Below are 22,253 nucleotides of genomic sequence, written 5' to 3'. Positions count from 1 at the left end.
GAGATTATTAGCTGTTTCAACAATAAGGAGAGGGAGAGCTCTTTCCTGTCGGACTTTGAGAGAGAGAGAGAGAGTGTTACGGGGGTTGTTGTTAGCATTTGGTGCTAGCTCGGAGCTAACGGAGATTAGCTGTTTCAACAATAAGGAGAGGGAGAGTCCTCTCCTGTGGGACTGAGAGAGGTAACGTCAGCTCAGGGAGGTAAAGGACTCTGAGTGATTAGATTGTAAACTGTAGTCTAAGTTATCTCAGTGGGTTTCGTCATCTATGTAAACAAATATTTCCATCTATGTAATATTAGTTGTATAAAATAGGTTAAGAAATCTTTCCAATGTTTTTTGATTATTGAAATATATGTTTCATATGAGTGTTGAGAGCTGTATCCATAAATCTCTTAATGTTGCCCTCAAAGTGCACCAGATTGATGCATTCAACTTCAATTTAAAGAAAGAAATGTGTGGTGTGAGGTCATCACAAATAAAACAGGTTCACATGGATAGGATACTAGATAAGTGTGCACACTCTTTATGTACACTACATATTTTTCTTGGATTTGTTAACACTATAGTCCCTAATATATTTGTAGAAACGTTAGGCTCAGACGGCAAAATTAATAATTCATTCATTCATTAATTATGAAAAATTATTTTAGCCATGAACAGGCACAATGATATGTAAGGAATTAAACTGCCATTTCATTTACGCGCAAAAACATGCACTTCACAGGGTCTTTAAGTAGATTTTTCAGGTATCTGTACTTCACTGAAGTATTTATTTTTCTGAGGAGTTTTTACTTTTACTCCCTACATTTTAACACAAATATCTTTACTTTCTACTTCTTACATTTTCAAAACAGGCTCGTTAATGCATGTGAGGTGAATGATCAATTATTTGTATTTTGCATCATTGCGAGCCTTCCCTGACATCAAGACTGATTTAAAGCGTGTTATGAAACCTTTTGGAAAAAATGTTTTTATAAAAAATCTCTCCGCACCGAATATTCGCTGCTGATTACTACCGAATATCCGGAGCCCGAAAAATGGTTTTCGGGACAGCCCTAGATGCTATCATATCAATATGGATCAAAATCTCTGAGGAATGTTTCCAACACCTTGTTGAGTCTATGCCATGAAGAATTAAGGCCGTTTTGAAGGCAAAAGGGGTCCAACTCTGTACTAGCAAGGTAATAAAGTGGCCGGTGAGTGTACATAACATGCAGTGTAATAATAGTGCTTATACTCAGCTATATCTTCTTGAGCTCTTTGTGACACCAGAGAACATGTAAATACACATCAGATATATTACATTACAATTAATTTAGCTCACACTTTTATCCAAAGCGACATACAATAAGTGCATCAAACATGAAGATGCAAACTAAGATAAACAACAATCCTGCAGGTACATCAGCTTTCAATACGGCAAATCATTTTAGGAACTTAATTTGAAAAATTTGACCTTTTTTGTTTGTTCTTTAGATTGTGTCAGTCCTAGGCAGTCGAGACAGGTTGGTTATAAGTCAGCGAAATATATATATCTAGACTTTCTGCTATCATGACATCTGTGGCGAAGCAATAAAGAGCTGAATAAACTTCTGTCAAAATAATTTGATTTCCCATTGTGATGACACAGGACGAAAATCAACATATCAGTTTATATGATTTTGTTTCAGAAAAGTAAGGAAGTAAACCGGATTGAACGCACACGTAAAGTATCCAAACTGAAAGCCTTCATTATACAATTATTTTGTATTGTAATTATTGGTGCAATGTTAGCAGGTGAACTTATGTAAGCTGACTGTTGCAGCACAGTTAAAAGTTGGAGTCATGAATTCAGTCGCCTTACTGGTAGGTTTCGAGGGTGTGTGTCTGTCAGAGATGGATCACATTCTCTTGGTATTTATGAGCAGCAGTAAAAACAGAACAGAACCGTTTTATGATGTGTCTGTTAAAACAAACCTGCAGCTTTGCACAGGTAGATCATCATTAATCAAATAAATCCTGAAGAGCTCTTAAGATGTGAAAATGTAGTGCAGTAAGAAATGTAATATGTACTAAAGCAGAAGTATTACAAAAATGGTGTGGAGATATTAGAAAGCACAAGCACATTCAAATCTTACATAAGTGCATACATAAGAGGGTTGGGGGGGGGAGGAGGGTGTGGAGCATCGACCCCTCCCATCACCTGCAGCTCTGCCCATTTGAGCATCTTTAAAAGGAGCATCCTCCTGCATGTGTCCTCACTCCTCTGACACACACCTCCATCATCATGGCCCTGATGTACTCGAACCGCAACTCCATTGGCAGCGGCAGCATGAGCGGTGGCGGCGGCTACGGTGGCATCGGCATGGGGCGAGCATCCACGGGAGGCATGAGCTCCTTCAGCGTGGCGGGAGGAGCAGGAGGTGGGGGAACACGGGTCTCCCGGTCTAGCATGAGCTACTCTGCAGGTGGTGGCGGTGGCGGCTTCGGCTACGGTAGTGGAGCTGGTGGAGGCGGTGGAGCTTTCTCTTTTGGTAGCGGTGGTGGTGGTGGAGGCAGTGGAGCCTTTGCTTTTGGAGGTGGAGGTGGTGGCGGCGGCGGTGGAGATGCCAGCTTCATCGGCAATGAGAAGGCCACCATGAACAACCTCAATGACCGCCTGGCCACTTACCTGGCCAAGGTGGCGGCGCTGGAGAAGGCCAACGGAGAGCTGGAGCTGAAGATCAGACAGTTTGTGGAGAGCAAGGTCGGCCCCAGCACCCGAGACTACAGTCCCTTCTACGTCACCATCGCAGAGCTGCAGGGCAAGGTGAGAAAGAGGGGCAGCATGGAAAATTGAGTCCAGTGTGGGGTCTGTGGTTTAAAATCTGGATTTGTTGTCTTAAATTAGCTGAGTTAACAAACATTTTATTCCTAATAGTAGGACAATGATGTTGGAGAAAATATATATTTTTCAAGATGAAAATAAGAAAATTAACTCGTAATCTTAATTATGGCAGCCTTTAATTTCCGTAAATAATAGGGAGGAATAAAAGATCATGTCCCGATGAGTGGAACTGAAAAAAATGATAACATACAAAATCTTACCTTTAAATAAATGCAATATTGAGAACAAAATGTACTCTATGAAAGACAAAGTGCATGAGTCTACTGAGTTAATTATCTAAAGTTGACAAAGTCCTAATAACAACACAATCATTCTGGGGAAAAAATGCTGTATCTTTCTTTCAGAATAACAAGCACAAAATGAATTCATGATCTTGACTATGGCAGTTCTGAACTATCGTAAATAATGAAAATACATAAAAACAAAGTTACAAATTACTGCTGGTTTTCTTCTTTTATTCTCAAAAGAAAAATCGAACAATAGATAAATGGAATAGAGAGAAGAAGAAAAATGTAAAAAGCAAGCAATAAAATCTTCTTTGTTTCAATGACAGAACTAATGTCTTGCAAAAACATGTAACCATAAAAACCCCAGGATGTCAGATGTCTTCTATAAATCACAGCAGTGAAAAAAGGAAAGCAGCTGAACCAGAACATAAAGTAATCTGACTCGAGGCGATGAAAATGGAATCAGCGCTGCAGTGTGTGTGTGTGTGTGTGTGTGTGTGTGTGTGTGTGTGTGTGTGTGTGTGTGTGTGTGTGTGTGTGTGTGTGTGTGTGTGTGTGTGCGCGCGCGGGGCGGCGGCTGCGTGGGCTGCTGCCACGCCTCAGAAACGGCACTGACTTGAACAGACTGATTTTACCTCTGAACCTTTTGTGTGTTTTCAGATCCAGGAAGCCATCCTGGTCAAAGGCACTGTCCTCCTGAGCATCGACAACGCCCAACTGGCTCAGGACGACTTCAGGGTCAAGTCAGTACCTCATTATTTATCTGTACTTATATTTACTTATCCTTATGTATCATCATTTAAATGTAATTATCTGTGTCTAACTTTATTAACATTTCTTTTTTATTTACCTTTGTACCTCTCCTGCAACTTATGAAACACGAAAAGCACAAATATCAGTGACAAAAAATCAATAGCAATTTAAATAACACTGAAAGTGTTTTCCTGTTAAATTAAATATTAAAAAGCAGGATTTTATTATCTGCATTGCGCTCCCTCTGCTGGCAGCTGTGAAGAACGCTGCAGCTGGACTAAATATCACAATATAAAAAGTCTATTTTTTAATAAATGTTTCTATAACCGCTTAAAAAGTTGTTTTACTGTATTTTATTATTTTAATTATTAAAAATACTATTGTTATTATCACTATTTTTCTTATTATTATTATTTCAGTTTTGTTATTATTATAATTACTATAACCATAGTTTTGTAACTTTTTTTATTATTATTATCAATATAAAACTATTATCTATTTTATTTATTTATTATTTAAAGGGAACCTATCAAGCAAAATGCACTTTTTTATGTATTTTCTACATAAATATGTGTCCCCGGTGTGTCAGGGAACTCATGCAGCGTCAGAAAATAAAACCCTCTCTCTTTTCCTCCGTACCCAAATCTTTTAAAAACGGGTGTACAATGAGCGGATACAGATATGCGGCCGATATGACGTAAAATCGGAAATGTAGACCTGTGGAACTATCAGAAACATTGCTATCAGAAATAATTCCCGACTGTTTTGGACGTAATATGGTTGGTGTGTACATTAGCATCGCTAACACTCAGAGCTAACCTGTACTGGAGAGCATGTTGGAGCATGTGTATGAAGAAGCAGGAAATAAAAAGGAACTCACCTTGTGGTACAACCGGCAAGAGAGAAAGCCTTTGAGCTTCATACTATTTCAGAAATAATCCTTGATAATCCATGATATGGCCTCCCTTGATCTGAGACCTATGCTATTGCCTAAAAATAGCAAGATAGGTGACCTTTAATGTCTGTGAACTTCCATGTTTCTGCCCCTTGAAAACAAAATAGTGTATTTCTTGGGGTATATCACTTATAAGTTATGCATTTATTTATATAAAATAATAGTAAGTTGTGTATATATATATATAAATATGTATATAACAAAGCTTTAAATGATTTATTTTGCTCTCATGTGATGGTGCAGGTATGAGAACGAGCTGGCCATGCGTCAGTCTGTGGAGGCGGACATCGCCGGGCTGAAGATGGTGAAGGTTGAACTCGGCAGCGCCATGACGGACCTGAGCATGCAACTGGACGCTCTGAAAGAAGAGCTGGTGTCCATGAAGAGTAACCATGAGGAGGTACTATTAGTGTGCTAACATATAATCTGTAGTTGCCAGCACTGTGAACCAGGAAATGTTGAGTACCCCAAAGTTTATCTTAGAAATGTATTGTACCCCCAGTAATTACAAACTGCCGGATGCTAACTCACGTAATTGGCCAATTTGCACAATTAGCATCAGTTGCGTTAAATAGCATTATAGCCTATAATGCTTTTAAACAACAGTTAAAAAATGGCATGGCTAATTTGGACAATTTTGGAGTGGTTTTGGAGGTTATGAGGTTGCTGAATGCCTTTCTGACATTTTCATGATCAACAATGGCGGTTTTTACCGGTATAACCTGTATAAATATGGCCACTCTGAAGGTTCAAACTTCCATTTTACACCATGAAAACATTTCATGGTGTTTCATGTCCACATTCATTTGAATTAACGCAATGAAATGCTAATTGTGCAAAATTGCCCAACATATGTGAGTGAGCATCCGGCAAATTCTATGTGCTGGGGACCTGTACTATACATTTCTAACATAAAACGTTGTGTTACTCAATATTTCCGGGTTCACTATAGGATTCTATGAGCTGACAGCTACACTATATACTTTAACGCCAAAAAACGAAATCCTGGTTTAACATCAGACGGCACCATGTTACAAGTCCAGATTTAAGATAATAAGTTAAAATGCTTTCAGGAAAAATCCCTGTAGAAACAGACAGACTATAAATCATTTTGTATTTGTATTAAGCAGGGTTCTGATTCAGATAAAGTACATTTCAATCGTTTGTCAAGTGAGTACTTCCTGTTTGAGTACTTCCTGCCAGTTTAATTGTGTTTCCTCCCCGTGCTGGGAGTTTACTGTATTGTTAAAAACCTGATGATATCATTTAGTTATTTATTACAAGAGGATTCTATGAGCTGGCAAATCGATGAATACTAAATATTAATCTTGCAATATTCATAGATAGATATCTGGATAGATAGATCAATTGATCTGAGTGTTTTTACTTTTTAAGGCAAAAGCCTACAACACAAAATGATTTAGTCTCCAGCAGAACTATATCTTTGTGGAGACTCATTTTAGAAAATAATGATGAAGTTGACCTTTTCTCAAATGCTCAGCAATGTCTGATGTGAGTGTGTATGTACCCCCACTCCCCCTCCCGCAAGGACCTGATGGCGATGCGTGGCCATATGAGTGGCCAGGTGAACGTGGAGGTGGACGCCGGTCCGCAGGAGGATCTGAACAAAGGGCTGGAAGAGATGCGGGAACAGTACGAGGCCATCAACGCCAAAACCAAGCGTGATCTGGAGAGCTGGTACGCCACCAAGGTAAAAACCCTGGTAGAGAAATGCGAGAACATTTTATTTGGATGGTTTGTGCTGACTTCCTGTGCTCCTCGCAGTCGGAGGCTATCGCCAAGGAGGAGGAGACCACAATCATGAGCATACAGACCACCAGCACAGAGGTGAAAGAGACCAAGAGTTTGCTACAGGCTCTGGAGATCGAGCTGCAGTCTCAGATGAGCATGGTGATTATTATTATATTTCTTTTTTTTTATTATTATTATAATAATTAGTAATATTATTATTCTTTTATGATTATCATTTTTTTCATTATTATTTGTATTATTATTATTATTATTAATATAATTATGTTTACGATTATGATTATTATTATTATTATTGTTTTATAATAATAATAATAATTATTATTATTAGTTATTTATTTATTCATATTATTTGTATATAACTTTTTATCTATTTGTTATTATTTCATACAGTCAATATTATTATAACAACTATTACAAAATCTATAATTAGTTACATTACATTTCGTTTTTTAAATGTATTTGCTGTTTAATAATCTATGGTTATTATTATATATATTTTTTTATTATTAATATTATTATTATTATTTTATGTAGTTTATGGTCTTTCTAATTACTAGGATTATTATTCATTAAGATGATGATGATTTTATTTACAATATGTTTTATTATTATTATTTCTATGATTATTATTATATAATATAATTTTTCCTTTGTATTATTATTATTATTATTANCCCCCCCCCAAACGCGGCGCACCTACAGTGTAAGCGGCCACAGTGTAAGCGGCCACAGTTGCGCAGCTGCGAGGCTCCACTTGCACCCCGCCCTCCCCAGCGTGTCACAGTTTCGCCACTGAGAGAGTGTGTGTGTGCAAGGAGCTCCACGGATTGGGTCCATTTGGGTATGGGCACGTCACTGTACCCAGGAAGAAAAATAGAAATCTCCAACTAGGCGTTCTGGGGCAGCATAGACAGGTCTTTTCTGTGTTAGAGTTCTACTCGATACAGGGTGTACTTTCAGGGTTTGTGACTCTGCAGACCGTTTACATGCATAAAAACAAGCTACATAACACACAAGGGGATGGGTAATAACCGGAAAAGCTTGACTTGGGACCTTTAACATTAACATTTTCCTTTTAAAAACGCACAGAAATTGAGAATATGACTACTTTACTACATCAGTCTAATTGCATGTGAGTACAATCTTTAGCAGCAAAACACATGTTTTAATTCTTCACATAGCAGATTAGCCTATGCAGGCTGCACAAGGAAGGGAGGTTACATTGACTGACAGGCTGACTGACATAAATGGTTCAGGATTAACAGTTTTGAACAACTGTATTCCAGCTCAGTAGTTCAGTTTGCACCGTAGCAGCTTTTTGTCACCTCCTCTTTACATCATACGCCCCTCTGCTGGCTGCAGCAGGCCAGGGGCTTTTCCCTTCATCCCTGTCACAGAACATTCTCACAGAAGAACACAAAAGGTCATCCGACACAAACTTCCCCCTTGTGTTTAATCCCATTTTTATTCATCAGATTATGGGAATGTACAGTAAATGAAGCAGTCTGAGGTTTGATGCGGAATGAGATTTTGTGGACCCCCTCCCTGAATAACAGGTGATCGAGCCCATGGCCTGTGAGGGGTTGAGGACCATCTGCATCGCATACCGTGACCTGCCGGGGAATCCAGAGCCAGACTGGGAGAACGAAGCTGAAATAGTGACGGAGCTGACCTGCATCACTGTGGTGGGGATAGAGGACCCTGTGCGGCCTGAGGTAGGACCAGTGCAGTCTGGGTGAGACTAGTTCCACTCTGAGACAGTACTGTCTTTATGTGCAGTCCATACTGTGTGAATAATTATAGTTCTGACTCAATAACTTATTTTGTTGGGGGATGAATTGCCCCTGAAAGAAAATTAATGTAGTTGTTGTCATTCTAAGACAATTTTATGCATCATAATAAGGAACGAACACCGTCATATTTTTTATTTTAGTAGTAATTGGCTCTATTATAGTGTATTACAACTTATCTTTAGATTTTATATTGTGTTCTCTATATAATATACTTTAATATATCAAGTGTTTTTTAATCTAATTTAATATTCAGATATTAAAATATCAGAAAGAAATAATATAAAAGCACACAACCAAAATAAAACAAAACATATGTCTGCATCATGTTGGCTCAAATGTTCAAACACTTATATCGATCTATTTCATTTTATAATCTAGATGAATTTTAATTGTAACTGTCTCTCTAAGGTACCAGAGGCCATCCGTAAGTGTCAGCGCGCGGGCATCACGGTGCGGATGGTGACTGGAGACAACATTAGCACAGCCAGGGCCATTGCTGTTAAATGTGGCATCATCCAACCCGGGGACGACTTCATCTGTATAGACGGCAAAGAATTCAACCGACGAATCAGGAACGAGAAAGGAGAGGTGAGCTGGGGTTGAGTAAACTTACATAAAAGTGGTTCCTTTAGTGTAAGGGTTAGGGTTAGGGTTAGTGTTCACATGAAGTATTCTGTCTCTGTACTTCATTAGAATGAACTAGACTGGATATTCACAAAATATCTGTTTGTTACCAGCCTTTAATCTTAGTCAGATTCATGTGTACACGTAATTATATTTTTTGCACACTGACAATGCCGATATATTTAACTTCCTTTTCTTTTTTATCACTACACAAGCATCGATCGGTCTGCACACTACGCTCTAGTTTACATGAGATCATATGTTAAGGCTGCAACTCTTCTTTTTTATCATCGATTAATCTGCTTATTATTTCATCTTTAATCATTTGTATGTTGATAGTTTTGTCTCTTGATCTTCCGGGCTGCAGTGTGCCTCATCATCATGCCCACGACAGTGACTCTATCAGTGCCTGCACATTAAACACAAAGTCTATCTCTTTGCTACATTAACATCTGTTGGACTATTTCCTCTGTGAAATACACATATTCACAGCTCATGCAGGAACTTTTATACATTCCCATGTCAACAAATTGCATATTCCTGTAAAAAGATCTTGTATTTTCTTTGATTGGCTATAGGGACACATCAAAATCAGTGCAGCCACTTCCGCTTATGATCTGATAACGCCTCTGTATGTCATGCAGGTATTATATTGTGAAAGGATTTCTACTCAGAGAACATACAGTAGGTGATGTGAAATCTCCTTCCCTTGGTTTCCTGCTTATGTAGTGGTGGAAGGCAATGAGAGCTCGGCTACAATATCAGTAAAAGGATGTTAGAGACCTATAATCATTTATTTCTTCTGACAATCTGCTCCTCCAGTCTAGTTGGTTGCAGTAATGCACCAAATATTTGGTTGCCATCTGTCAGAACTCCTCAAAAAAATGTCTGCCATTCTGAACTTTGACTTTGTTTAAAAGGGAATACTCATTTAAAGGAGTTTGACTTGATTGAGACAATTACCTTTTCATGGCCACCTTTGCACTCAAGATGCCTAGACTCTAGAGTTGCTATTGAAAATGTGTAGAAACATGCACTCATGTGCTGCCAAAAAAGCAGCAGCACATCCCCAGCTGGCACTGCAGCGGCTAGAACCCATTCCTGATACTTTATTCTCCATCCAAGATCCAAAAGTGACATCTATGGAAAGAAGAGAACAGCTAATAGGTTCCTTATGATGTAATTAATCATCACACTCTTTCCCCCCTTTTTTCTCTCCATCTGACAGATCGAACAGGAACGCATTGACAAAGTGTGGCCCAAACTTCGCGTGTTGGCTCGATCCTCGCCAACGGACAAACACACTCTGGTCAAAGGTGAGCTTCAGCTTTATGAACATATGCACGCCCACATTCATTCACACACACTTGGAGCCCGTCTTACCCCCTTTTTGTGTCCAGGCATCATCGACAGCACAGTGTTAGAGCAGAGGCAGGTTGTCGCAGTAACAGGAGATGGAACCAATGACGGACCAGCTCTGAAGAAGGCTGATGTTGGCTTTGCCATGGTAACCTGAAAGAGTATTCACCAATAATGTTTATTTATTGTTCATAAATAAACAATACAATATTGCTACAATAATGCAATCACACACTTACTGTATATAAATGCATTTTGGAGAACAAATTATCCTAACCTACACACTTATCTCTTATACCTTTAAATATATTAATGACTTAAAGACTGTTTTGAAGCGAGGTTGTTTTACATTATTCTCTATAGGTGTGTTACTAGAGTACACGCCTGTTTACACCCCCATTTTTGAAAAATCTGCTAAGCAATTTACTGCTCAGAAAAATATATTTTAGCCACCTTAATAAGTGGCTTCAGTTGAAGTACTGTATAATGTATACATTTCGTCAATGCACCTTGCTGTCAGACATCTTGTTGACGAACAGAGGACCTAAACAAATTAACCCAGCCAAACTGATTTGTATTGGGGTCTACAATCTGTTTTGCAGCTGCCCAATCCACAGCAGTACGTAACTTACCCTCGACTGGTATTGCTGTGTGTTTCTCCAAACTGGGGGTGTGCTGACCCCCATCTATTGTAGGTTATACACTGGATAAATACCTCAACACTTAAAACAACCTAACTATGCTTGCCCTAACTTAAGGTAACTAAGATGGTCAAGGATTTATGACTCGATTTGTACCCTACGATCTATATACATATTAAATACATACCTAATATATATTGTATTTTATTTGGAATAAAAAAGGTTTTAATAGTGTGGTTTAATAGTGGTTATATCTCTCACAGGCTCCGCCCTCTACTGGACTCTATGGGTACTCCCCTGTATCCTGTTCATGCATGCATTCCTTCACTGAGACTTCCCTATACGTAGCCGGCCCCCTGGGCGGGCCTACTTGAATGCGCGCGCATCCACCGCATAAGAGGCGGCCTCGCCCCCTCACTGCTATCCCTTTCTCTTTTAGCTAAGCAGCTATCGAGTAACTGAGTGAGAGACAACGGATAGAAAGAGCAAGAAAAAGTTTTCTTTGGACAAAGAATCGAATATGGACTCACCTGAGGAGCGCCCGTGTCCTTCGTGTCCGGGTTCTATCGGGAGTGACGATCCAGATACTCGGTGTATGGAGTGTCTGGGGTCTGACCACGCAGCGGCTAACCTGCCTCCATCAGCAGTCTGCAGCACCTGTCAGCTATTGACCCGATCCAGCAGAGTGGCGGTGTTCCAGAGGTTTTACGTCCCGCCGGTGGAAGACCCAGAGCTCGACGTGGTGGAGATGGAGGACCTCGTGCAGGGAGTGCCCTTCGTCTTCGCCATCCCAGCAGCCCGGACGGGTCCGGGCATCGGAGAGGAGGATGACGATGATGACACTTCGTCGTCTGTGATTTCCGCTGACCACCAGGAAGGCCATCAGCAGAGGTCGGCTCGTCAGGACTTCTCGGCGGTAATGGCTATGGCGGCGGAGCGTACAGGCTTGCCGCTTCCCCCACCAATACCTCCGAGGCCGGTGAGCCGCCTGCGTCAGGGCTTCTACGGCACGGGTCGTCCAGCACCGCCGGCCTTTGTTTCACCCCCCCTGCCAGACATCTGGCGGTGCGTGGAGGCCACGTGGCGGCAGCCACTGAAAATGAAGACTACGGTGGCTACTTGGGCAGGAATCCACAGGGTGGAGGACCACTCAGACAATGAGTGTCCCGGTGTGCCCCCGCTTCCGCAGACAGCAGGGTGGGCAGAGGGGAGAAGGCCCCTGCCGCGGGGTGCAGATGGCGGCGGCGGACAAGCGGGGGGGGCCTTCCCCACGGGAGTCCGTGCACACTCTACACGAGCCATGGCTGTATCAACAGCCTTATTTAGTGGCATAAGTGTGGAGGACATATGAACGGCGGCATCTTGGTCAACACCAGGCCCCTTCATTAAGTTTATCTCTTGAACATGTCTGGCTCCTTGCTGTGGGTCAGTGGGCATCTGGCCCCCTCCCCGGACGTAATGTGCTTACGTTTTACCGAGCCCCCAGCCCGGGGGGACGTAACGCGCACATGGGCCCATAGGGGCTGGAGGTTTTCTTTTCCCCCTGCATTAAGACAGGGGGGAGGAAATCCCTACGTTATGGCACACCTCCGCGGGGTAAGCGCGTCAGGGTGTGCCCGGCCAGCCGCAGCCTCTTTCTCTCTCCTTGGCTACGGCCGAGGGAGAGGTGAGAGAGGCGCAGCGGCTACTAAACAGAAAGCCGGTCCGAAACAGGGGGACAGCAGAGCGGGTATACATCAGCCTGTGAGAGATATAACGTAGGGTTATGTATGGTAACCCATGTTATATAAGCACAGTGGAGCCCTGCTGCCCTATGCTACTGAGCTGAAGAGAAAGTAAAGGGATAGCAGTGAGCGGGCGAGGCCGCCTCTTATGTGGTGGATGCGCGCACATTCAGGTGGGCCCGCCCAGGGGGCCGGGTACGTATAGGGAAGTCTCAGTGAAGGAATGTGTGCATGAATAGGATACAGGGGAGTACCCATAGAGTCCAGTAGAGGGCTCCACTGTGGTTATATAACATGGGTTACCATACGTAACCCTACGTTATGGTCACGGACCTTTCTCACTTGCAATTGGAGTCAGGGCAACAAGATATTCACACAGTAGCACTCCAACATCTTTTGAGTGTTTGCGTGAATCATGTGACGAGTGTCCGTCTGCTCCTCACTGTCTCATTGTGTGTCAGGGTATTGCGGGGACGGATGTGGCTAAAGAAGCGTCTGACATCATCCTGACTGATGACAACTTCAGCAGCATTGTGAAGGCGGTGATGTGGGGCCGAAATGTCTACGACAGCATCTCCAAATTCCTGCAGTTCCAGCTCACAGTCAACGTAGTGGCTGTCATCGTGGCCTTCACCGGGGCTTGCATCACTCAGGTGACACATTTATTAATAGACATACATACTGACACACGTGCATTCATACTCAGTCACAGAGACGTCACTTCTGTGAACATCACTCACCCTCTATCTGCTACAAAGCAAAAAGCTACAATCCTCTTAATGCATTTTTCACACTAAGCTTATTTAAGCATGTTTAGGGCTGAAGAGACTGTGTCTGTAGGGGCTTGGCATGGAAACCAGATGGTCCCTGGTTCAAGTCCCAGAAGGGAACAAGTATGGAGAGTGGACAGGTGCCAGTTTGTTTCCTGTTACTAAAAGTAAAATTACTTATAACTGAGCCCCATTTTCAGAATCATATATATTTGATTACTTGATTGTGAAGAAGTATTAAGATCCTTTATTACATGGCTTAGTTGAATACTCGATTCTGATTGGTCAATTCAGAACACATGACAGGTTGTTAATCCAGAACAGACAGACCGCTGTCAAGGACTTATTGACCGTTGTTAAGAACGCTCACATCTGCACAAAGAAGTCAGTTCAATTGAACTGTATTTCTAACTGACAAGACAAGAGCAACAAGAAAACAGCGGAGAAGTAACGGGCAGACACCCTCCTTTTTACGCAGCGGTCCAGACATACGACACGACGGCGACACATATTCAGTTGCCAGTTACTTTGGCATTAGGGCAGGGATATCTAGATACTTTCCAAGGTTTGACATAATAAATTGTGCTACTTTTAAAGCAAGCAACAATGTTTTCAAATCTGTAATCAAAAAGCTCCTCAAAAACGCTATCGAAGCAGTTCCTGCCGTTACTACGTTAGTTCAAACAGTAACAACGGACTATTTTTCTTAGCGGATGCATGTTAATTTAAATCAATACAACTATTTTTAAATCAATAAAATCATTTTCTAAATCCATAAAAGCATTTTAATTAATATTGGGAGTCATATCGTTACTTTATATCGTTACCTTCATGCCGATCTAGATCCCTCCGCTTCGCGTCGGGCTCCTCATCGGCCTGTTGGTGTTCTTTTCCCCATAATGACCGCGTCGCTTATAAAATCAAATTTTTATTAAATTAAATATTATATTAAATTATTAAAGCAAGCAACGATGTTTTCAAATCTGTAATAAAAAAGGTCCGCAAAAACGCTATCGAAGCAGTTCCTGCCGTTGCTACGTAGTTCAAACAGTAACAACGGACTATTTTTCTTAGTATGTCATTTTAAATCAATAATAGCCTACTATTTTTTTAAATCAATAAAAACATGTTCTAAATCTATAAAAGCATTTCAATTAATATTGGGAGTCATGTCTTTACTTTGTTGAGAATGCGGCCATGTAATAAGCGGGATAATGTGCAGCGACTTGGTCATTATGGGGAAAAGATGTGGTGTTCTTTTACCCATAATGACCACCTCGCTGCATATTATCCCTTACTTGCTTAAGTAAAAGTAGCAATACATGAATGTATAAATACTCCATTACAAGTACATTTCCAACATTCCTAAGTAAAGGTACAGAAGTATTATCTAGAGTATAACATATAAAAGTACAAATGCAGAAACATATGTGATTTATTATTAAATATGACATTATTTTTCATATTGTAGCATCAGGCAATATTTTACTGTCTCAGACAAACACAATTGATTATAGGAACTTTTTATTATATAAATTGTATAATTGTGTTTTTCCCCCTTAAACAGTCAATGCATTGGTTTAATCTGAAAGTGCATCACATATTTTGTAATGCAACATCTTAATCTGAAAAGTCACTAAATCTTGATAAATAATAAATTAATTAATAAATGTAGTGGACTAAGAGTATAGAGTAGCATATTGTGAAAATACTCAAGTAAAGTACAAGTTCCTCAAATGTTTACTTAAGTACAGTACTTGAGTAAATGTACTTTCTTTCCGCCACTGGTTGTCGCATCAGTAAGACACATTAAATGTTCGGTTGTCTATAAATCGCACAGACATCTTTTACTCAACATCTTTTGAAAAGGCATATCTGACACCGGTTTCTATTTGGGTTAAGATTTTATATTAAAATCATAGTGAAAATGTACTTATAAAATACAATGCATTGATTTAAAAAGTGGTTCCCAACCTGTTGGCTTGTGACCTCTTACAAAATACTGTTCCCTTTGTCACACTTTCTATGAGCTGTAAACTGTTCTAAAGGAATCAGGGTCTTCCCACAAACCCCAGTGTGTGTGTGTGTGTGTGTGTGTGTGGGTATTGCTTGGTGACACAGATGTTTTGTTACACTCTCTGCAGGACTCTCCTCTGAAGGCGGTGCAGATGCTGTGGGTGAATCTCATCATGGACACCTTTGCTTCTCTGGCTCTGGCCACTGAGCCCCCCACTGAGGACCTGTTGCTACGGAAACCCTACGGTCGGAACAACCCACTCATCTCACTGACCATGATGAAAAACATCCTGGGCCATGGAGTGTACCAGCTGATCATCATCTTCACCCTACTGTTCATAGGTACACACACACACACACCCACACACACACCCACACACACACACACACACACACACACACACACACACACACACACACACACACACACACACACACAGGATGGAATAGAATATCATCTACTATTAAAACAGCCAGAAATAACCAGCTCTATCATTAGATGATGTCAAATATATATAAAAAATTAAAAACAATAATTATTGATTTAAAATTAGTATGAAATATGAAACTGTATTGTAATCTGGGCATGGACATGTATTTATATAAATACACACATGGAAACCTACCGTCTAAGTTTGCAGTTAAAATAACGTAGTATTTGGGTCCCTGACCAAAAGCGCTGAACTTGATGACCAACAGGAGGGCTATGCTTTCTGCCCTCCCACCTCCACTCATTTGGTTTGATTTCATTAATGGTCTGTATGAATATTGAATAAGTAGAATGCTAATAACCAAGAATCCAGGACAAGAAAAACAAAGCTTTGGTGTAGACACATATTCACACATTCACACGTCACATGTTATGTTACAGTGGCAATGGGTTATTTTTCCAGCAGCCTATCCAACACACTTCCTAGTGTACAACACAGCTGATAATTGTGTCTTTTTTCTCACTTCCTGCTTCCTCCACCAGGCGAGCACATTTTTAACATCGACAGTGGCCGCAACGCCCCGCTCCACTCCCCGCCCTCTGAGCACTACACCATCATCTTCAACACCTTCGTCCTCATGCAACTCTTCAACGAGATCAACGCTCGCAAGATCCACGGAGAGAGAAACGTCTTTGACGGCATATTTGCCAACCCCATCTTCTGCACCATCGTTTTTGGAACCTTTGCCGTGCAGGTAAGGGTTACCGCCCTTTAATGTTTCCATACTGTTTACTGGAGAATATTGTAAGAGGTTTGTTTATGAATTGATGTGATACAGTATGAGGCTGTGGGTTGTGATATGCTGTTGTAAAGTACAGAACTCCACCTGACTGAGCATCTCTAGCACTCAATTAAATCTGACCAGGCTTCTTCAGGTGATGACTTTAGTGTCGACAAAGGTATGGTGGCCAATTGGTTTGTGGTATTTCCAGGTAGTTTGGAGTGCACACCAATGAAAAACAAAACATTTTAAAGAAACATGTTCTACCATCTATCAGTTCAGTACATTTATGTTGAAATGGCAATATTGTTTATTGCACTGCCTGTATGATAAATGGTATTCTACTGCATATTGTATACATGTGGCCACGTTATTAGTTACATTTGAACATTTATTGCAATCTAATACAACAGCTTGCTCTTAGTTTCTATCCTTACAACTTTATAGAATTGTTTTAATTAGCACTATGAGAAAAGATATTCAGTTTGCAGCTTATTCTCAAATAGTGTCAATGTCCTTTTCGAAGCAGACCTATACTAGACAAATGCCTGGATTTCTAATTTCCTCTGTTTGATACAGTAGGAATATCAGGTAGGCATAAGTATGAAGCTTGCTTTTTTTCTGATCTGCTCCCATTTCCCCATTTAAAGCGTTGTTACTGCATCACATTGTTATTCTCAACTCAATAGAGAACCGCAGTGACGCGTCATAAAACCCGGAAGTAAACTTCTTCCGGTTCCTTTTTCAAAAACCAATGCAAATTCTCCATAGGATTTTGGAAAATAGCTCGAAATAAGGTCTGTGGTTGACACACATTTAAGAGAGGGATCACGTTTTGTTCAGCCGGATAATCTCCACATGTCAACCCTACTTTTATAATTTTTGAATCATAAATCTAGTCGCCAGAAGCAAAATGCTAACGTTATGCTATAAACGAACTACAAGCCAGTACAGCAGTAGGGTCGCACAACTTCAACGTCACGCCAACTTAAGATCGTTTCAGTTGATTTGCACTGAAACTTCACTTTGAACACTTTAAATATATTAACATTTTAAACTGTATACCCCGGTTATCTAGGCCCTTTTTGTTTTGTTTAATGTATACCACGTTTATCTAGGCCCTTTTTGGTTTTGTTTTATGTATACATGTCACACTGTGGGAAACGATATTTCGATATTTCTGGATGTATAACACAATTTTTGACAATAAAGCTGAATTTGACTTTCGCGTGCTTGCATATTTTAACAAAGCTTTTCATTTTAGCCACACTGAATTTAACTAGAAGTCATGGCTGTGTCAATTACCAGTCTGATATCGTTTTACAAAGATGACAAGAAGAGTGTAGACAGAGGAGAGAACCACTACAAGTCAGGACACGTAACAGTGCAGCCTAGATGAAGGTGTGCTTACCGGTGTTGTCAGGGCTAGCATGAGGGACAAGGTTTATAGTGTCGGTGAGTAGTGATAGCAAGAGTACCGTTAACCTAGAGTTAATTTTTTCACATTAATTCCCATCAACAAATCAATTGTATGTGTCACATGAAATCTTTATTAGGCAAGGCAAGTTTATTTAAATAGCACTTTTCAACACAAGACATCAAAGTGCTTTACAAAAAATGAAAGACATTAAGAAAATGGCATTTAAAATCAGTCATTAAAAAGAAAAGCTAATAAAACATTAAAAGAAAAAATACATGGATAAAAGTTACAGTGCAGTCTAAGATATGAATAGTTCAATTAAAAGCAGCGACAAAAAGAAAAGTCTTCAGCCTGGATTTAAAAGTAGTAAGAGTTGCAGCGGACCTGCAGGTTTCTGGGAGTTTGTCCAGATATTTGGAGCATAATACTGACGCTGCTTCCATGCAATTTCTCCATAGGATTTTGAAAAAGAGCTCGAAATGAGGTCTGTGGTTGACACACATTTAAGAGAGGGATCACGTTTTGTTCAGCCGGATAATCTCACATGTCAACCCTCCTTTTATAATTTTTGAATCATAAATCTAGTCGCCAAAAGCAAAATGCTAACGTTATGCTATAAAAGAACTACAAGCCAGTACAGCAGCAGGGTCGCACGACTTCAACGTCACGCCGACTTAAGATCGCTTCAACTGACTTGCACTGAAACTGCACTTTGAACACTTTAAATATATTAACATTTTAAACTGTATACCCCGGTTATCTAGGCCCGTTTTGTTTAATGTATACCACGTTTATCTAGGCCCTTTTTGTTTGTTTATGTATACATGTCACACTGTGGGAAACGATATTTCAATATTTATGGATGTATAACACATGTCAAATTTTTGACAATAAAGCTGAATTTGAATTTCGCGTGCTTGCATATTTTAACAAAGCTTTTCATTTTAGCCACACTGAATTTAACTAGAAGTCATGGCTGTGTCAATTACCAGTCTGATATCGTTTTACAAAGATGACAAGAAGAGTGTAGATAGAGGAGAGNATCCCTGTTTTTGCAAGGGCTGATTCTGCTTTTTTGGCAGACTACAGCGCCTCCTACAGGCCTGGCATATGTACTACAGCGTCTCCAGTGCTTTCGAGCGGTCTCTCATTCGCTCGAAAGCACTGGAGACGCTGTAGTACATATGCCAGGCCTGTAGGAGGCGCTGTAGTCTGCCAAAAAAGCAGAATCAGCCCTTGCAAAAACAGGGATGGAATAGAGCAAATAGAGCGAAATGAGGCATGGCTAAAATGCATGATCTGTTTGGTACTTTGAAAAAAGAACTTCACAGACATGTTTAATATAGGTATGGCCCTACGATATATGTTTCAAATATAGCATGATAGGTCCACTTTAACTCTCTGAGGGGACTTTATATGTTCATTTTCTTTGTCAAAATTCCTAACCATAACCCAAAGCTATTGCACCAAATGTTGCATTAAACCTAATAGTATTTATTACCAATTTCGTGAAGCATGGTTGGGAAGTGTGTCCTAAAAACGTTTTTAAGAGTCACTTTAACAGTGGGATCAACAATCTGTGCAACTGCCATGGCCCTGTGTTTCTCTACAGCAGAGTGTGCCTGCTCAAGCTGGAGCCGATCACGTCACACCAAACTGGTCGACACAGCCTTGAATGACACCTGCCGCATCATCACGGGATGCGCTAAGACAACACGTGTCCCGTGCCTCTACGCGCTAGCCGGCATCTCTCCCCCGCACATCAGACGACTAGGTATCGCTCAAGATGAACGGAGAACACAGGAGACAGACATCAGACACCCCTTGCATGGCCACGTAGCACCCCCACGCAGGCTCCGATCCAGAGCCAGTTNATAATCACTGATGTTCAGCTGTAACAGTGGTGGACTCATCAGAACAGAGTGGGCGAGCTGACCAATCAGAGCACAGTGGGCTCACAGGGAGGGGGGGGCAGGAGCTCCAACAAGCCGTTTAGGACAGAGAGTGAATACACATACTAATGAAACCAATGTGAGTTTGGAAAATTGCACAATATAAATATATTCTAGTATACCTCAACAATGGAATTATGATCAGTAGAAATGGCCATGACATGGGACCTTTAATAAATATTTGGTTATTATTCTTACTCTTTTTCATGTCAAGAAATGACATGTCTGTATGCTAAATATGAAACTAGAGCCAGATTAGCTTAGTTTAGCACAAAGAGTGGACTCTGAGGTAAACAGCTGGCCTGGATCTGTTAAAGTAAAAAAATACAAACACTAACACATTTCAACTGGCAATAAAAGGGTTTTAAAAAAATAACATTGGTTAAATTGAAAAAACTTTAACAATGTGAGAATTTTCAAAGGGTCACTTAAAGTGATGAGTTTTGGTTTGTTCTCACCACTCTCAGTGTCTGTTTTTGGACACAGTGGACAGCTGTTTCCAGAAAGAGCTTTAAAACCCCACTGTATGCTCAGCAGCAAACAGACAGGGTTAACTGGAATGTAGTGAACATCACAGAGTATTAGGAAGCTAAAGGGCCAGATGTTTCCCTCAGGAGTTGGTGCAGACCAAAAGCAGAGCTAAAACAGAACAAATTAGCCTTAAAAGCTTGCAGTCTAATCTAAACATTCCCTAGATTTAACTTCATATCTAGTGTTTTGGGGGAATTTGCCTGCATTAGACAGTGAGAGTTGACAGGAAATAGGAGGAGATAGAAGGGTAAATGATATGTAGCAAAGGGGCCCGGCTGGGGACGTTGTAATGACAGGATCAGCATCTTAAACCCTATTTCACCAGGTCCAAATTAAAGATATTTTAAAGATACTATTCAGCACATTGGAGTGTTAATTCATCAAGTCTCACCTGTTTGACCATCTCATCTCTGTCACGTGGGCGGAAAGTGCGTGCTTCTCCATTGGTATCCAGGATGAAGGAACACCTAGAGGACAGAAACACTCGTGAGCAAAGCATCTTTGGTCTTTTACATTCTCTATTTAATTACACAATCTAATAATCAGTGTTCAACTTTCACATTTCCCCTTCACACCTCCTCCCACACTCACTTCTTCAGCAGGATCTCAGAGGCTCCTTTGCTGTAGATGCGGAAGGAGCCATCAGGCAGCTTGATCACTGTGCACATGGATTTACGCACTGAGTTGAACGTGTACACCTGAGAGGAAGACAGATGGACAGGTAAGATCCAGACTTGTCAGAGTAGAGATAGACAGAAAATGTATCATGTTTGTACTGTGCACTGTGATCTGCAAGCAAAGGGCGGCACACACGTGTTTGTCACTGTTTTGGTTAGATCCAATGTGGGTTTAGCAAAGACTTTTTATAACCAATGATGATCATTTTCTCCTCCAAGTAAGTCATGTTTTTATCTCTTTCTGTTTGTTAGCAGGATTGCGGAAAAGATAGTAACCTGATTTTCATAAAACTTTGGGTAAGGGTGAAGCATGGGCTAAGAAATGTTGTAGCAGATATAATCATAAGGCAGATACACAAATTAGGTTTTAGTTCTATTGGAAGAACCAATTGTGCTGCATTCATGTAGTATATTAAAAGTTTGTTCCCGACTAGGAAAACCCAAAGTAAAATCCCCTCGTGTGAGAACAGAAACTCTGAAACATATTAAGGTGTTGTTAAAATGAGCAATACATCACTACACATCTTCTCTGTAGTGACCATGTTGTTTGCACGACCTAAAGAACGACCCTGAGGACTTTTCAAGTCGCATGTGAATGTACAATAGTCCTTGATAGAGATGTGTGATGTCAGTGTGCTACTGCATTGGTATTGTATTGGTTGTGGAGCATGCAGTCACTCAGTTCATGGAGCTACACATGCATACTGGGGAGAGTAAAGACGTTTTTCTCGACAATTGTACTTAAGAAACGGTATTTAAAGGGGACCTATCATGCAAAATGCACTTTTTGATGTCTTTTATACATAAAGATGTGTCCCCGGTGTGTCGGGGAACTCACGCAGCGTCAGAAAGTAAAATCCTCTCTCTTTTCCTCCGTACCCAAATCTCTGAAAACGGGGGTACAACGGAGCTGATCCAGATTTGCGTCCGATATGACGTAATATCTGAAATGTGGGCTGG

General features: G+C 40.6%; 1 protein-coding gene across 1 annotated transcript in view; it reads left to right on the top strand.

Annotated features, from left to right (window-relative positions):
• Nucleotides 1–19,808, top strand: part of LOC104963761 (putative calcium-transporting ATPase 13, plasma membrane-type) — a 20,746-nt gene extending 938 nt beyond the window's left edge. The window contains exons 2-14 of the mRNA XM_010792403.1: nucleotides 2,216–2,788; nucleotides 3,754–3,836; nucleotides 5,045–5,201; nucleotides 6,351–6,512; nucleotides 6,587–6,712; nucleotides 8,131–8,289; nucleotides 8,776–8,955; nucleotides 10,220–10,307; nucleotides 10,392–10,498; nucleotides 13,177–13,368; nucleotides 15,630–15,843; nucleotides 16,475–16,686; nucleotides 19,746–19,808. Of these exons, the coding sequence (XP_010790705.1) occupies nucleotides 2,216–2,788; nucleotides 3,754–3,836; nucleotides 5,045–5,201; nucleotides 6,351–6,512; nucleotides 6,587–6,712; nucleotides 8,131–8,289; nucleotides 8,776–8,955; nucleotides 10,220–10,307; nucleotides 10,392–10,498; nucleotides 13,177–13,368; nucleotides 15,630–15,843; nucleotides 16,475–16,686; nucleotides 19,746–19,808 (2,316 nt within the window). The remainder of the gene's footprint in view (nucleotides 1–2,215; nucleotides 2,789–3,753; nucleotides 3,837–5,044; nucleotides 5,202–6,350; nucleotides 6,513–6,586; nucleotides 6,713–8,130; nucleotides 8,290–8,775; nucleotides 8,956–10,219; nucleotides 10,308–10,391; nucleotides 10,499–13,176; nucleotides 13,369–15,629; nucleotides 15,844–16,474; nucleotides 16,687–19,745) is intronic.
• Nucleotides 19,809–22,253: the final 2,445 nt, after the last annotated feature.

Source organism: Notothenia coriiceps, unplaced genomic scaffold (assembly GCF_000735185.1).
Source record: "Notothenia coriiceps isolate Sejong01 unplaced genomic scaffold, NC01 NC01_scaffold00036400, whole genome shotgun sequence".
Classification (NCBI taxonomy): domain Eukaryota; kingdom Metazoa; phylum Chordata; class Actinopteri; order Perciformes; family Nototheniidae; genus Notothenia; species Notothenia coriiceps.
The sequence above is the reverse complement of the archived record's forward strand: the minus strand, read 5'-3'. Positions and strand labels throughout refer to the sequence as shown.